Genomic DNA, 17,003 nt, shown 5'->3' with positions numbered 1-17,003 from the left:
ATATCTCGATAATTTTCTGGGATTTTATCGATAACGATAATTAGACAATATTTTGCTGAATGTGTTATTGTGCTGATATCTTATCTCTAATTGTGCTGTTTTTGATATTCTTCATATTCTGTGTGGTCAGTTCACAGCAGTGATAGAAATTAATCATTTCCAACAAGTTTTATGGGCATTTTTACCTTTGTCATTTTGTCTAAAAGTGTGCACCATCTTTTGAGTCAAATTCTTGCATTTGGGTTGTTACCAAGCAAATTAAATCAGTATCAACAAAATTGATCTTTGCAATGCAGAGGAAACACAGAAGCTGCATTAGAAGTGGCATGCATTTACACTTGGCATTAAAGGGTTAGTTCACCCAAAAATGAAAATGCTGTCATTAATTACTCACCCTCGTGTGTCGATCATGAGGGTGAAGTAATTAATGACAGAATTTTCATTTTTGGGTGAACTAACCCTTTAACATGCGACCTGTATCTGGATGTTGTCCACATACACATTGAAAAGACAAGTGTAAACGCGCTTCCGTTTGGAATGTTATCCGATCAGTGTGTCCTGCTCCAGAGGTAGTCGAGGACGCATTGTGATCGGATCTCAATGTAATGTAAATGCAATCCAGCCATCGTGTCTGCATTCACAGGTCGATGTCACGCAAAACCCCACCCCCGCTCTCGCGAACTGTCAGAAGAGAGAGGCCGTGGAGCGCTAGGGAGACTCGTACAGATATTTTCCTTTGTTAAATGTCCCGCGACTGAAAATGGTTTAAAAAAAGGAAACCCACCACTTCGGGTCGACTTTGCACCGGGGCCATTCTCTGCAGACTTATTTAAATATTGTGCGGGAACGACAGATCCGATCAGTTAAGATAGAGAAGTCAGCTGATGTTGCCAAGTGTAAACACACCGTGTTCTGATTGACTGACGGTCCGATCTGCTTGATCAGATCACGGTGATCGCATGTTAATGCCAAGTGTAAACACAGATGCATTTAAACACTGTTTAATGCAGCTCTGAGGGACATGGAACACTCTAACCTGCAGTTACAAATGCATAAATAATGTTTTGATATTTTAAACATAAAACATTGAAAACTGATGTTTGAAATTATTTTAAAAATGAAAAGGTACCTTAAATGTGAAATTAAAACTGCCAGTAGGTGGCAGCAAGTCACTATTAAGTGAGTCACTGCGATTGAACCTAATAATTTAAACGGATTATTCATTCAGGAACGAAACACCGTCATGTTGCTCAGAGACGCAAAACAGCGCTGTGGCTTTGTTTGGAATGATTTTTGTTGGAGAAATAGAGCAAAAACAGGAAATATGGTGTCTAAAATGTAAGTCTCTTAATATTAACTTCTTGTTTATTGAACTGTTGTATAAAATCAATATCACATATGTAATCATGCTGACTTTGGGAGGAAAACAAACGTCACTTTTCGTGTGATATTAACTATATGATATAAATATATACATTTTCTGCCTTGAATTATGTGATAATTCTAAATGCATTTTAATAGACTGATTCACGCAGTGAAAGAACGCACTCTAAATGCGCACACTAGTCTAACCTGCTAGACTTCATCATCTAATGTATGCGCGCACTCTGTAGGTGTTTTGTTTGCTTTTCGCGATATACTCGATAATATAAAATCGCACATCGTTAAAACAACAATTACGATATAATCGCAGACCATACATATCGCACACTCCTATTCTGTTTAGATTTTTATAATGCATTGTCTTCTTGTCGATCCACCAGTTCACATTTAAAGCTCTGTGTGTTTGCAGGGTAAAAAAAACATGGATCGAGTTTTGCATTTGTCTGAACTCTGAATAAAACATCAGTTTTATTGAAAATGCTCATTCATTCTCTGACAGCAGGTGGAGCGTTTGGTAGAAATATAACTTTTTCCCCAGTAACTGCTGTACACAAAGCAGTGCAGCACCTGACTTTGAACCTGCAGCGCTCATGTTTATTTAATGAAATCATCGCTTAGGAGTCATTCTTGTCTACATCTGCTCCGGCGGTGAAACAATGGCGGACTGATGACAGTTCACTCAGGGCGGGTCTAAGGTAAGACACCAGTCCAGTCTGTGCTGAAACGCTACTGTCAATCAAACTATCGGCACACAGACAGGCATCTGAGATCGGGTCGATTTGAGAAAGGGGAAAACATTTAATCAGATTTTTAAAAAAACACTGGGTGGATCTTTATCATTATAGGGTGGTTGTGTACACACACTGCCAACACACATTTCAGTTCAAACAACTTGTAAAAGTGCATGTAGCATCCGATGACCCCTTTAAAAAAATACTCAAACAGAAAAGTTAGTTTAAATGGTAATAATATTTCACAGTTTTATAGTTTTATTTTTAACAAATGCAGCCTTGTTGAGCATAACAGACTTCCTTCAAAAACAGTAAAAAAAAATCTTACTGACCCCAACATTTTGATGGTAATATGTACACAATATCAAACAATCAACAATGAACAATTAATTTACACACTATTTAGCCCAAAATATTATTATATTTGATATATTAGGCCATGGCTCTGAGCTTGACACTGCTTTGCTACACTCACACACATACAGGCGGTATCAGGTCAGTGCAGTGACAGCTAAAGACGCTGCGTCAGTTAGCTGGCAGTCTGTTTGACATGACGCGACGTTTGTAACAGTGCGGCCTGCAGGATCCTTCCTGCCCACCAATCTGCAAGTGTTTTCTGAAATATGAGCAGCTCCACTGTAACATTCCGTTCCACAGCTGCTCATTCCACATGATCGCAAGTTAGATAATCAGCATCTCACACCCTCATTTACCTCAAACGCACCACGTCACAGCACTGACCAACAGACACAGCAGGAAAATAATAAGCATATCTCCATGATATCTGGAACTTGAACTTATCTGACCCTGTTCACTGAAAACACCTGCAAACTGCAAATGCAGAAAATGTCATATTCCTGTCCATATCTCATAAAAGTTAGAAATATAAGGGCAGCTGACATGAAAATGGCCATATCCTGCCTGCAATGTGACATGTTATAGTTAATTTTAAATTCATTTAAACAGCATTTTGATCATTCTTTTATAATCGTGCATGCAGGTTTCATGACCTCATTAAATCAGAAACTACATGGAATTTTGTATTTGTTTTAAAAATGTATGTCATGGAACCATTTTAAATGAACTAGTCAATGCAAAAAGATTGTCTTTTAAATAAAATATACAATTTATTATTATTATTATGCAACATTAATACCAACACTAACTATTTTCATTATGGATGGAGCCATATTTAAATTCTGCCTGATACGGCTAAGCCAATAATTATTGAATTTTCTGGGCAACAATTAATGGCCAATACAATAAATGTATGCTATTTTGTCTAAATAAATGAAAAACAAAACAATGGAAACTACAATTAGATTATTTAAATGTAATAAAATACAATGACAAACATTAAACTCTTACAGCACAATAAAAAAAAAACTATATGAGATATTTCAACTTCATAATATGAAGCTTCCTTGGTGAGACCATTTTGAAAAATCCATTAAGAACTTGCAGGATAGTGTCATAAAATATGCGTAACAGACAATTGTGTCGGCAAAAATGTGATTAAAATGTTTAAAAATAACTAAATAGCAGACACATAACACTTTCTCTAATATATGTATGCATGTTTTAACCTAAAGTCTGTGGCCAGGTTATGCCTCAATGACCCAAAAACACTGTCTGGTCCTCTAACACCAATAGAGGACTGTGTCAACTGCAAATCTGCAGGGGGCTGGAAGAGTAGCAAGAAACTTGATATCACAGGGGGAGAGCATGTGAACAGCCTTCTTCCCACTGTCTCACACTACAGCGCTCCCACCACTAACAAATCCTCCACAGAATGTAAACTCACTCAACCACTGACTATACTCTCTCTCACACAGAGTATTTCAGACACTTGCATATGCACACTTGCAGAATAACAGAGCGCTCCAGGGAAAGTGCTGATGTTGCTCTTTCCACCACAACCTCCAGAAGCCCGCCACATCCCAGAGTAACCGTTCCATGGAACCTGACTTCAGGCGCATAATGTGTATTCCTATCATGCAGTGACCACATTTAAAACTCCTTGTGGCCAAATTGGAATAGCGAAGGCTGCTGGCGATTTGGAAAAACGACATATAGAGTTCAAATATGCTCCATCATTAATACCCCAATGAAAATGTGACGTATGCAGGGGGATTGTGGTTTGTCTCTTCCAATGCTGTGGATGCTGAAGCACCTGGCATGCAGTTGGAACTCATGAAAAAAACAATACGTAACTATGAATAAATTGTAGCGTGTGATGTTTTGGACAGTTTGATACTGGTCAGATTCAACTTAATAACAAACGCCTATAATAATATTAGTAGCGCCTGAAAACAATATTAAAAACATTAAATAATGTGATATTTTCCAATAGTAAAGGTGAACCATGATATTTTTAAGCAAAATAGAGCTGTTTAGTTCTGATGTCAATTAGTAGGCCAACCTGAAAGTTGATGTAGGTGCAGTAAATGTTTGTCTTTTATTTTATATTGTGATTATGCATTTCAAGTGTTTGGTCACATGGGTGCAAGAGGATATTTCCCTGGTTGTGTTTCCTGACATGTGTGAGTAGCAGGGAATGCTCAATTTCTGTTGACCACTCTAGATGTTTTTAATCCTTCTTAATTGTCCTTTTATGTATATAAGCAGTTGTTTGTTACATCAAGTCAATAAATGCTTATAGAAGGTTACCGCATGGGAACGCATCAGGGATTTCTTTTCCAGTTACTTAGCCTCTCAGCGACTACATGTTGTTGCTATACTTTAGAAAACAGAAAATGCGCTTTCGGATGTGTGCGTGTAATATTTTTTTCGTTTTTTTATTACAAATTATGAGGGAGGGAGGCTGACACTTGTGTCATTCGCAATGCTACATGGGAGTGGGTGGGCGCAAGTTCTTTTGGTGTGATTTTCTGCTTTCGGTTCTTTGACTGGTGGACCTTTCTTTGCAGAATCATAGTTAATGTAGTTTTTCACCAGAAATTCACTGATAAACATGATTATTTTTTAAAACTGAAAACGATGCAGATTATTAACAATTAACAACCTCATAGCTCACAGTAGGTTTAGTTATCTTTTTAAATCAATTCCCCCAAATTAGAAAATGAATGGGATTACTTCCAGAACCCAACTGTCACACTCTACAGGTTCCCTCAGAAATTTATTTGGTTATATGATGCGACGTTTGTAACAGTGCGGCCTGCTGGATCCTAGTTTTTTTTTCTTTATTTGGGTTATTTAGAATAACAGTTTTATGACTACAAAATCAAACATTACCACAATTATGGCTTTTTCTAACAGGTTTCCCAAACCAATCCTTCTGTGTGCCATTGGTCAGTGTGAAAGTGTCCCGCCCTCAGACTCGCGTCATTGGTTGAGCCGGTGCTGTTGAGCCACAGTATTTACATTTTTTGGAGAATCAACTGACTCGTATGCCTGCATAATAAACTGGGATATGAATATTTTATAAAAGAAATATAATACACACTTCACCTTTAATTTCCTTATTTTAAAGGTACATGGAAAAGGCAGACTGACTATCTCTAGGATATGACCATCATCTTAAATATCGCATCAACTGTTTCAGAGTCTCCCTAACAGTTCAATGACGTAACCATAGCTTCTATGCGCAGTATCGTATGACATAATGGAGTTCAACGTTCGCCTCAATTTCTTCAATCATTAAACGTGTTATTCTTGAAACATTTTAATGCCCTTTAAAACAATGCATGCGAAGATATAAGATTTAACCCAATTCGTTAAACGTTAAATAAAATGTAAACTAATTCTTTATAACTGTTAATTTCGCACCTCAGGACAGATGTCAAAGAACACCCTGTTCCAGGAAGTAACATTACTTCAAACGCGCTTGTTATCGTTTCAGTGCAACCACGTTATGGCTATTGGAAAGGAGCGTGAGAATACCGATTAACACTCTACAACCAGATTAAAACAAATGCCAGGTCTCGTTAGCTCTCAAGATAGTCAGACAACATTAGGATGCAACTCGTTGTCTATTGTTTTGAGCTAGCTCTAGCAACTCTCATATAGCCATACTGCATCTAGCAGACGACAAAAACAAACTCGCGAAGGGCCAAATGATAAATAATCGTATCAAAATAAGAATTTTTGAAACCTATAAGCACAAACCGCCTGGAATCCCGAGGTTCGCTATATAGCACAGCGATCAAGACAGCTAGCCAACTAGCTCGCCGTCATAGATGCATCGCCACCGGCTTAGGGACTCTTGGGAAGCTGCTGATCGGTTTGCATGCTGCTCTAACCTCATGCTGTACGCGCCAGCCCCGAGCTCCTGGCCGATGCCAGACAAACTGGCATCGAAGTCGTGCACTAGCCCAGACTCGATGGTAGCATCGTCCATCTTCAGCACCCACGCCATGGCGCCTAGATCCTTCTCCTCCGACTCTAACCGGAGCGCCGCCAGCTTCACCTCGTACAGACAGCACCTGCACGGAGCTCGCGTTGCCGCAAGAGTCAGCTAGTCCTACTAGAGCTGGTTAGGTGGCCACCCGCGGAAGGCTAGCTGTTGAAAGCAGGGCAAACGGCTCTAGCCCTGACTGCCGTGTGCCTCGCCATTGCTTGAGTTTCACAGTAACATAGGCGAGAAATAACAGTCTCGGGATGAGCTGCAGCGTCGCGAAGTCAACTCAACCCTCCACGTTACACCTCCTCGTGTATTATCCGTTTCCAGCTCCCGTATGTTATCCCGTATACATCAGCAGCACATCATATATGTATGCGATCTTCCATTATATAAAGCAGGGTGGGAGGACGCTGTTGACTGTCACCGCATTCACACGCAATGTCCGCTCGAGTAACTGGGTTGGCAGAGTTCGCTCGCTTTCATCTAATCCTGCACGCAGTGCGGTGTCTTTACGCTCTCTACTGTCCGAAAACGTTCGCCTAATTTCATCGTGTTGACCCGCCCGTTTGATCTTTCGGAAGAGGCCAAAGATCACCACACATGGACGCGGCCCTCTGTCTGCCACCATTCAAACCCTAAACGCGAGAGAGCTGCAGCAGGGATCTGGGTCTGGAATCTGACAGCCAATCACGTTGCTCTGCGAGCCGCGCTCAGCCAATCAGCTTCCGAGGATCTGTCGTCATCGTCTCCCTGGCTCGCGCTCAGATACACTTGTAGTCACTCTCGGCTTCCAAACAAAATATAACCTTTAACTTGCAGCGTATAAATTAAACGACACGTCACCTGGTGGAAGAAATGCAAACTTGTTGAATATGGACGATTGTTTTTATTTTTATTAATCATTTAAATCATAGAATGTTTAACACAATCAACACATTTATATTCAAAACCTCAGATCTGCAGCTGACAGCTAAAGTCCATATGTGACCATGGACCACAAAACCAGTCACAAGGGTCAATTTGACCCTATGAAAGCTGAATGAATAAGCTTTCCATTGATGTATGGTTTGTTAGGATATGACAATATTTGGTTGAGATACAACTATTTGAAAATCTGGAATCTGAGGGAGTAAAAAAATCTAAATGTTGAGAAAATCACCTTTAAAGTTGTCCAAATGAAGTTTATAGTAGGACATTTACAAAATATCTTCATGGAACATGATCTTTACATAATATCCAAATGATTTTAGGCATAAAAGAAAAATCGATAATTTTGAGCCATACAATGTATTGTTGGCTATTGCTACAAATATACCCGTGCTACTTATGACAGGTTTTGTGCTCCAGGGTCATATATCAACACTGCTGTGAAATTACAAGAAAATATAGATATACATTAAGACAGATAGCTGTTTTCGCTGACATAAATGAGGACTAGTAGCGTGAGATATTCAGATCCCACCTTGGCTGTTTTTGCTCTGAAATTCCATTCTGAAAACAGGGATGGCCACTTAAGGACATATTTTGGGTGTTTTTAACCTGTTATTGTTGTTGTGGTGGTGGTCTGGACAGGAAGGCAGACGGGTCTTTGAGCATCATTAGATTCTCTTAAACAGACCACCAACCTATAAACAAAACAGCTTTGGGTGTTTACAGCTGGGAATGTAGGTGCAGTGCTTTGAGACAGCTGAGAAACACTTGATTCATTTTTTTTTCACTGAGGGCACTAGTGTCCTTGAAAAACAATATTGCAGACTTATAGATAAATAATTTTCAGATGCCAGTTATGTAGTAAGTTTCTATTTAGTGAGAGAAACAGGGAAATAGCAGAATAGTGTATGTCACCCAGATCTATTTGTAAGGTTTGCAATGGCCAAATGAAGTCAACAAAAGTGCAGAGGATGAATACAATTACATTTCTCACTGGTTTTGACTTTACTGCACTCTAATTTCTCATTACAGATAAGTGATTTTAACTCATGTGACAAAATACATGAATATGTTTTTCTAGCAGTGGGTTTGTGTTGATTTTAAACACCTAGTTCACCATCATACTTTTACTATGGCTGTTGGGTAATAAGTGAACACAATAAAAGCACACTGGTATACACTCAGACAAGGGTCAACTAACGAGGTACATTTTAACAGAAATGTTGAACTGTGTTCTCAGGAAAAGTGTTTTTCATAAATGTCTGATCAGGCAAGCTGTCAATTTTAAATATTAGTACATCTACATAATTTATTAGTATATTAGTTGGCCATTATATATTTGTTTATTTATTTATTAATTATGCTCTATGAATTTTGCGTCATAATTGTTTTATTGTTTGCATTTTGTGTAGGCTACTCAGAAATTATTTTCATATAACAGCAATATAGCATAATTTATGTAATCGTTATATAATATTTTGAATTGTGTTTAATGAATTGAATATAATCTGTCATTTTAACCCAGCTGAAGACGCTTCTCAACAGAGTAAACAAACTTGAGACAGATGCGACTAACAGAGAAACTCATCGCATCACTCAGGAGTGGCCACGAGAAAAAGTTATAGTAAAACGAACTTATATGTAACTTAATAAACAGTAAAGAATATTTCGTTGTATATATTTGTGCGATTGTATACAGAAACACAAATACACAGTGACACTTACGTAACTTACAGAGAAAAACTCAACATGAATTCAGACGGAAATACCAATAAAAGTTATGTCCTTAATTTCCATTAAACACGAGTTGTTCAGTAGCGCTCAGTCTTACCGTGTGTTACTGTAGCTGTAGGGCTGTTGACTCTCAAAGCTCCCAGTGTGCAGCTGCCAGAACAGCATTGCATTACTATCTAGGAAACCCGCGATCAATGCTGAAAAAACTAGTGACAGACAGCGACCAAAGCAGTCTGGCGTCGAGTCTCGCTGTTGCTGTTGTTTATCAGCAGTGAACTTCATCCACCGAGACAGCGCACGCGATCGCCCCTCCGTGACTCTGCAATATCATTTCACTACATAATCTACATTTTTTTGGAAAGAATTTCATAATTATATTCAGCAACCGTGCATTACATGGATCAAAAGCGGCAGTAAGGAATTTATAATTTACATAAAATGTATATTTAAAATAAACGCTGTTCTTTTCAACATTCTATTCATCAAAGAATCCAGAATTTTTTTTTCAGTTTTCACAAAAACATTAAGCAGCACAACTGTTTTCATCATTAATAATAATAAATGTTTCTTAAGCACCAAATCAGAATAGTACAATGATTTCTGAAGGATCATTCGACACTGAAGACTATAGATTATAATCTATATATAATTGTAATATTTCCCAATATTACTGCTTTTACTGTATTTCTGGTCAAATAATGCAGCCTTGGTGAGCATTTGACATATCTTTTAAAGACATGAAAACATATTACGGACCCAAAACTTTTGAACATTAGTGTACATTTTTTATTTCCTTTAAACAGTCCATATAACCAAAAAAAAGAGAGCATATTTTGAAATTTATTTTTTTTTTTCTATTAAATGAAAATCAAAGGGGTCAAAAATGTTGTTTGGATCCCATTAAATTTTATTATGGACGAAAATGGTTGAAATACTATTCAAAATATCTTCTTTTTTTGTTCCACAGAAGAAATAGTAAAGGTTTGGAATGACATGATGGCGAGTAAATGATGCCAAAAGTCTCAATTTTGGGTCAAATAACCCTTTAAATCATAACTCATTTGTTGTACTCATTTTCAAGGTACAGACCCTGGACCACAAAACCAGTCGTAAGGGTCAATTTTTTAAAATTGAGATTTATACATCATGGAAATTTACAAAATATATCTTCATGGAACATGATCTTTACTTAATATCCTAATGATTTTGGGCATAAAAGAAAAATCGATAATTTTGACCGACACAATGTATTTTTGGCTATTGCTACAAATATACCCGTGCTACTTAAGACTGGTTTTGTGCTCCAGGGTCACATTTAGAAAAATAACAAGGAGACATTTAGTTCATTACTGTACATTTTCTTTATTTTAATTTCATTGTTAGCACAGTTCTAGAAATGCAGCGGGAAGAAAGAGAACTTCCTCACGGGGGAGAAAGACCGACACTACAGGAAACAAGTGACAAGACAGTTGCGGCATTTAGAAGTGTAAATACATTTCTACAAATTTACCATCAGAGAAGAATGACACTATGCTACTTAAAAGAATCCACACACCCTCAGGACATCACAAGATCTTCTTGAATATTCCTTTGTTATGGTATTTATAGATACATATTACCTATGTGGTGTGGTATCACATGTGGCCTCGCTGTGATGAGAATCTCGGGTGTGCGTTAAGCCATATACGCAACCAGATAAAAAGGTTCAGATTTATTCATGACATGCATCGAGCAAGCAAAGTATGTCTTATAATAGAGCAAGCTGGACCAACCGCTCACTGTTATGAACTGATATGACCATTAATAATAATCGATAGTGAGCAATTAGGAACGTTAATGACACGTCGCTCAGACCAAGAAGTTTTGAACTTCATCTTAAAAATCTGAGTTTTTCAAAAGCTCTTTGATAAAAAGAAACAATTTCCATGTTGCACAAAATGACACCCCCCTCTTTCTGCTGGGTTTCCACCTTCCCCGTCTGACACACACACACACACACACACACACACTCGTACACATGATCTTCTCATTAACAAGGCAACAAAACTACATCAGCAGTCCACCAACTGTGCCACAGATAGCGGTTTCTCAGACATGCACACAGAGTGACGGTGATCCTAGTTTGGAGGAAGAGTTTCAGTCCGACGCCGCTCCTCGACGCATATCCCACTGGAAGGTTTTGTGGGGCCGGAGGAGGGTGTCCAGCAGTGTAGGTGCATGCGGCTTTGTGTATCTGTAGGTAAGCGTGTGTAGGTGTTTGTGTATGAATGTGAGTTAAAAAGCCAGCTAGGGTCCCCCTGCACTAAGAGAGTGCTGTAGTTCTGAATGGTGGCGGCACAGCTACAGTCCCTGCCCTCCTAGATCTGAAGACTGGTCACTTCCACTGGAGCCGCTCTGAGCTCGCTTTATGTACAAATTCAACAGTTTCAGCTGGGAAAAGAGAGAGAATGTACATGTTATAGATGTTTTGAAATATCAAACCGAGAGATATTGAGAGTAAGGCGGAAAAGGGAAAGGGGTTGGGTTTAGCAAGAGGAAACGGCTCACCTTGCTACCCGACAGCTGGCTGAGGTGAGGTTTCAAATCCTCTCCAATGACAGCATAGATGGCCACAAGGCAAAATACACACGCCTTTCGTACACTGCTCTCAGAGTTATCATAACCCTGCAAAGGAGAGCAAAATATAATCAAAACAAGCAGGGACCATCATAGCCAAGAGCTTATAACCTTAACAAAGATGCTTAATATTAGGGTAAGTCAATGTATTTAGTTTGTTCCTAAATACATCCACTAGGGGGAGTCAAAGGGGGTTAAATCATGTATAAAGTCAACTATCAAAGTTTGATAGCATGTTCTACAGCATCTAGAACAGACAATCTGTGTCCTGACATGCCATTCAACTGAAGTATGTAAAGTCATTAACTGGAACTTTATATGTTAAATACATTTTGCTATATAATTAGGAATGGGAAAAGTGAAAAATTGAACAATTCTGGCTCTGAGTTCCTTCAAAAGTTCAGATTTCTTAATGGTCAAGTACACTGATTTTAAAGGGATAGTTTACCCAGAAATGAAAATTCTGTCATCATTTACTCGGTTACATTTACAGTGTTGTCGCCTTGCGTCGGCAGCATCAGGACCAAAAAGCTGTACTTGAACACACCGCACAGACTACAGCCGACTGCAAACTAACACGAGCGTTCTGTGCCTGCGTGAGAAGAATTAACTGTCTATATCAGCATCAGCAGCTATCAATAGTATATATTTGTCATTTAAAAGGAGAAACTGAAACAAGGATATAAGAGATATATGCAGATATACGAAACGTAAACAAAGCAGCGCTTGCTTACCATTTTGAATATCAGTTATGTTGATAACTTTCTTCATTTTAAGTGGCTCGTGTTATGAAAATATTCACATATTGGAATGCTTGGGAAAGATCACGTAACATTAAACAGTCTTCTGTGTGTATATTGTGTATATTGCTCGTTTTCATCACTTTCGCTTTAATTCTCGAGCACTGACTCGTTAGCTAAACTGAACATCCAATCAGAGTTCCCACTAGCGCCGACGGCCCCGATGCGTGTGGAACACACCGAACAATCTAGCCTGACAGATACTCGCCGACAGCCGACCATCAGCTTGGTGTGTCCCGGGCTTAAGACTTTCTTTTGTTAACAGACCACAAAATGAATGTTGGCAACCAAATAGTTTTGATGACCACTGACTTCAACTGTATGGACAAAAAACACTAGGGCATTTTATATTCCACAGAGAAAAAGCAATAAATGATGACAGACTTTTGGGTGAACTATCCCTTTTAGTCTCACAGTTGAAAGCTGTTTAAATGACAAAAAATGACCCTTCTAACTGATTAGCTCTGTATCACCACAAGGAAACAAGAGTTGGACCACACTAGTTGTGCTGGACTTTTTGATTCAATAAAATGAACCAAAAAAACATATGTTCTGTAATCAGATTACAATGATTATGCTGTCGCACTATAGATTCAATAGTGGCACTGTGGTGCCTCTGAGTATTGCAGGAAACTATGTATTTACTACAGTATATTCCATCCACAGCAGCATAAGAACACACATGAAAGAACCATTAATCACACATCATTCAATTCCAGTATTTTTTCAAATAAGTTTATTAGAAACTGTTCTTGCTTCCTTACCCTATTCATACACTAGCATTTAAAAAGCTTGAGGTCAATAAGATTTGTTAATGAAAGAATTGTCTTATGCTCACCAAGGCTGCATTTCTTTATCAAAAATAAAAACAAAACAGTAATATTGTGAAATATTACAATTTCAAATAACTGGTTTCTATTTTATTATATTTTAAAATATAATTTATTCATGTGATAGCAAAGCTGAATTTCAGCATCATTACTCCAGTCTTGAGTGTCACATGATGCTTCAGAATTCATTCTAATATGCTGATTTGCAGTACATGAAACATTTATTATTATTATCAATGTTGAAAACAGTTGTCCTGCTTCATATTTTACCATGATATATACTTTTTTTCCAGGATTCTTTGATGAATAGAAAGTTAAAAACAACAGTTTTTATTTGAAATACAAATCTTTTGTAACATTATAATTGTCTTTAACTTTTGATCAATTAAATGCATCCTTGCTGAATAACAGTATTCACTTCTTCTTCAAAAATAAACCTTATTGACCTCAAACCTAGTGTATATAAAATACAGTATTTACCTGAATGAGCCCAGGGACGATCTCAGGGAGCATTTGAAGGAGACCCTCTTTGGGCAGCCGGTCAATGACTCTGGTGAGCATCTTGATGGCAGCTAGGTTAATGGGGTAATCAGCCGACTGGATGATGGGGCACAACACCTTAATACACTGATCAGGACTTATTGAGGTCGCCAACATAGACGCTGCCTCTTCTGCAGCCCGTACCACCTGATACAGAGACAAAAGGACATTTTGTGTTTAGGTTTAGATTTGCGCTTCGGTCTGAGCTGTCGGTCTAACATGCTTCATGTGACTGTGTGTCAAGGAGCCTGGACCTCTTTGTGTGGGTCTTTATGTGCTTCCAGGGTCTTCATAATGGTGAGTTCTGCATAGTTTTTAAAGCGCCACGGTTGCCGGTTTAAGATCTCCTTCAACACTCGCAGTGCTAATGCCCGAATGACATGCTGAGAGAGAAAAATAAAGATCAGCAAGTAAATAAGATGCATTTGGTTGTCCTCATGATTAAGATTAGAGTGCGTTTACAGCAGTGAGTGTATGTTTGCATGCACCTCTCCATCCCCGAGTGTTTCTAGGAGCAGCAGGAGGATGGTTTTGAAGTGCTCGTCCCAAACATGCAGTTGTGTTTCTCTGATCAGCCGCATTAGCTCACACAGCGCGGCTTTCCTCTCTTCCACCCGCTCGCTGTGATTCGAGAGCTCCTTTAGGAGCTCAGCAACCACCTCAGACTGGTCCACGCCACTGTCTGTAACACCACCAGCAGAAAGGAAGTCAGACCCACACATGTGCTTACATGTACACATTTCACAAAGCAGCTACAAATAGCTATGGAAGTGCTTTACCATCAGTGAGGGACTCGGCATCTTGGTCTGCATCTTTCAGGCTTTTATTGAAAGGGGAGGAGGTGAAGGAGGAGTCAGAGTAGCTGACTGACTGGTATTCCTTTGTTGGGCGGGGACTTGAGGAGAGGAGTGGCATAGTATTTAGCAGAGAGGTCTTGTTATCCAGCGCCGTCCGACCAGATGCTGTGGGTTGATCACCACCCTGCACAGAGACACATTCATAACACATCCGTGTTATAGCCTTATTACATGGCTCTCTCAAATACTTAAAGGGTTAGTTCACCCAAAAATGAACATTCTGTCATTAATTACACAGACTATTCCAGCACACAGTTTAAAACACTCCCTCATCATGTGTTAAGACATACAAGAATTTAAATTAAGAAAGACTTCAAGTATACGCTGTTTACGTCCAGCGGATATTCTCCAAAATGGCACCAGGGTGATGCGGAGGAGAAGAATTGTTGAATAGTCTTTTTTTTTCTTTTGCACACAAAAAGTATTCTCGTAGCTTTGAATAATTGCGAATGAACCACTGATGTCACATGTATTATTTTACAGATCTCCTTGCTACGTTTCTGGACTTGGGAACATTTCAGTTGCGTTGCTGTCTATGCAGGGTCAGACAGCTCTCAGATTCCATCAAAAATATCTTAATTTGTTTTCCGAAGATGAACGAAGGTCTTACGGGTTTGAAACGACATGAGGGTGAGTAATTAATGACAGAATTTTCATTTTTGGGTAAACTAACCCTTTAATTCCAATTGGTCAATCTCAATGGTGAAAATGAAAAAATAGTTTTATATAATGAGTGCTTAACTGTATGAGTGGTTTCATATCACTCTGCAGTCTATCTCTTTTTACACAAACACAAGTTGGTATATCAAAATTGCAGTGTTATTTTGGTATTACGTATATACTATTAAAGTGTTTCTTAGTATTTTGAAATAGCTTTTATTTTTTACAAAAAAAACTGTTTTTCCCCCATATCATTCCATATGATATGAGAAAAAAAAAACAAAGGAATATTCCATAATTTTATTAGTATTTAAATTATAAAAATTTAACAAATCAAAAATAAATACTCTATAATACTAAAAATTAAATAATTTATTTTGTATTTAATAATACTAATATTTGTAGTCTAATTTATTTGTTTTTATTTAAACAAAACAATGGTAATTTTACCAGCTCCATTTGTAGTGTGAGTGTTTCTATGTACTTCAAAATGGCCACCTTCACCTGAAACATTATCCTCGTGTTACAACTGTGCAACAAATTCAACTTAGGCATATTATGTCATTCAACAGTAACATTCACTCCAAAAGTTTTACTTCAAACATTATACCTCGATCACAAACCCTCCTTCAAATCAAACTTTTCCACAGTCAGAATCAAAACACCATCACCGCTGCAGTCCATCAGTTACAAAAAAGCACACAAAGTCACACGTTCACAGCTATTCTTAAATCCTTGAAATGAAGCAAGACAGCAGGGGGAAGTTGGAGTGAGCATGTCGGGTGTGATTGGGCTCAGCACAGCGTTTCAAAGACAAAAAAACTTGTGTCTCAAGAGTATTGTGTTGCCAGCGGGTTGTGTCCTGCTCTCTTTCAGTGACGTCCCTCTCTCTCGAACATCATGCCTTCAATAAAACAACCTGCTTCTGTCAAGACTGACTAATTAAGCTAATAACTCGGCCCAGAAAAAGCCCTTTTCCCCCACACGTTTTCTACACTACTTTTCAAAATTTTGGGGTCAGAAAGAAAAAAAAAAAAAAGTATCTTATGCGCACCATGGTTGCATTTATTTAATCAAAAATACAGTAAAAAGAGTAAAATATTATTCCAAATTAAAACAGCTGTTTTCAATTTGAACATATTTTAAAATTTATTTATTTTTGTGATGATAATGCTGAATTTTCAGCTTCATTACTCCAGTCTTCAGTGCCACATGATCCTTCAGAAATCATTCTAATATGCTGATTTGGTGCTCAAGAAACATTTCTTATCATCAATGTTGAAAATGGTTATGCTGCTTAATATTTTTTTGTAGATACTGTGATATATTAAGGTTCTTTGATGAATAGAAAGTTCAAAAGAACAGCATTTATTCGAAATAGAAATCTTTGTAATATTACGTCTTTACTGTCACTTTTTTTTAAGATGTTTTTGGCGTTTTTGCCTTTTATTGATAGGATAGTAGTGAGACAGGAAGCGAAGTGGGAGAGAGAGGGGGGATGGGATCGGGAAAGGTCCGCGAGCGGGGACTCGATCACGTGATGCCCGAAGCGCAATGGC

At 38.2% G+C, this 17,003-nt stretch overlaps 2 protein-coding genes across 4 annotated transcripts in view; both read right to left on the bottom strand.

The window, feature by feature from the left end:
• The window catches only part of LOC107706185 (upstream-binding protein 1-like), a 22,136-nt gene extending 12,801 nt beyond the window's left edge, over positions 1-9,335 (bottom strand). Inside the window, exon 1 of one of the 3 annotated variants that reach the window (XM_016509794.1) lies at positions 9,239-9,335. In XM_016509794.1, coding sequence (XP_016365280.1) covers positions 9,239-9,306 — 68 coding nt within the window. In that variant the 5' untranslated portion in view covers positions 9,307-9,335. Of the gene's footprint in view, positions 1-6,376; positions 7,176-9,238 lie in introns of those variants that run through there. The other 2 variants (XM_016509795.1, XM_016509793.1) reach the window with 2 other exon arrangements.
• A 1,148-nt stretch (positions 9,336-10,483) lies between these two features.
• LOC107706129 (CLIP-associating protein 2-like) overlaps positions 10,484-17,003 on the bottom strand; it is a 52,646-nt gene continuing 46,126 nt past the window's right edge. The window contains exons 35-41 of the mRNA XM_016509712.1: positions 15,895-15,948; positions 14,707-14,977; positions 14,416-14,609; positions 14,182-14,310; positions 13,868-14,074; positions 11,689-11,805; positions 10,484-11,571 (exon numbers count right to left, since the gene is read on the bottom strand). Of these exons, the coding sequence (XP_016365198.1) occupies positions 11,482-11,571; positions 11,689-11,805; positions 13,868-14,074; positions 14,182-14,310; positions 14,416-14,609; positions 14,707-14,977; positions 15,895-15,948 (1,062 nt within the window). The 3' untranslated portion in view covers positions 10,484-11,481. The remainder of the gene's footprint in view (positions 11,572-11,688; positions 11,806-13,867; positions 14,075-14,181; positions 14,311-14,415; positions 14,610-14,706; positions 14,978-15,894; positions 15,949-17,003) is intronic.

The sequence above is a fragment of the Sinocyclocheilus rhinocerous genome, unplaced genomic scaffold, assembly GCF_001515625.1.
Source record: "Sinocyclocheilus rhinocerous isolate Xijiao unplaced genomic scaffold, SAMN03320098_v1.1 scaffold53, whole genome shotgun sequence".
NCBI classification, from domain to species: domain Eukaryota; kingdom Metazoa; phylum Chordata; class Actinopteri; order Cypriniformes; family Cyprinidae; genus Sinocyclocheilus; species Sinocyclocheilus rhinocerous.
Note: the sequence above shows the minus strand (reverse complement) of the source record. Positions and strands in the feature narration are given on the sequence as shown.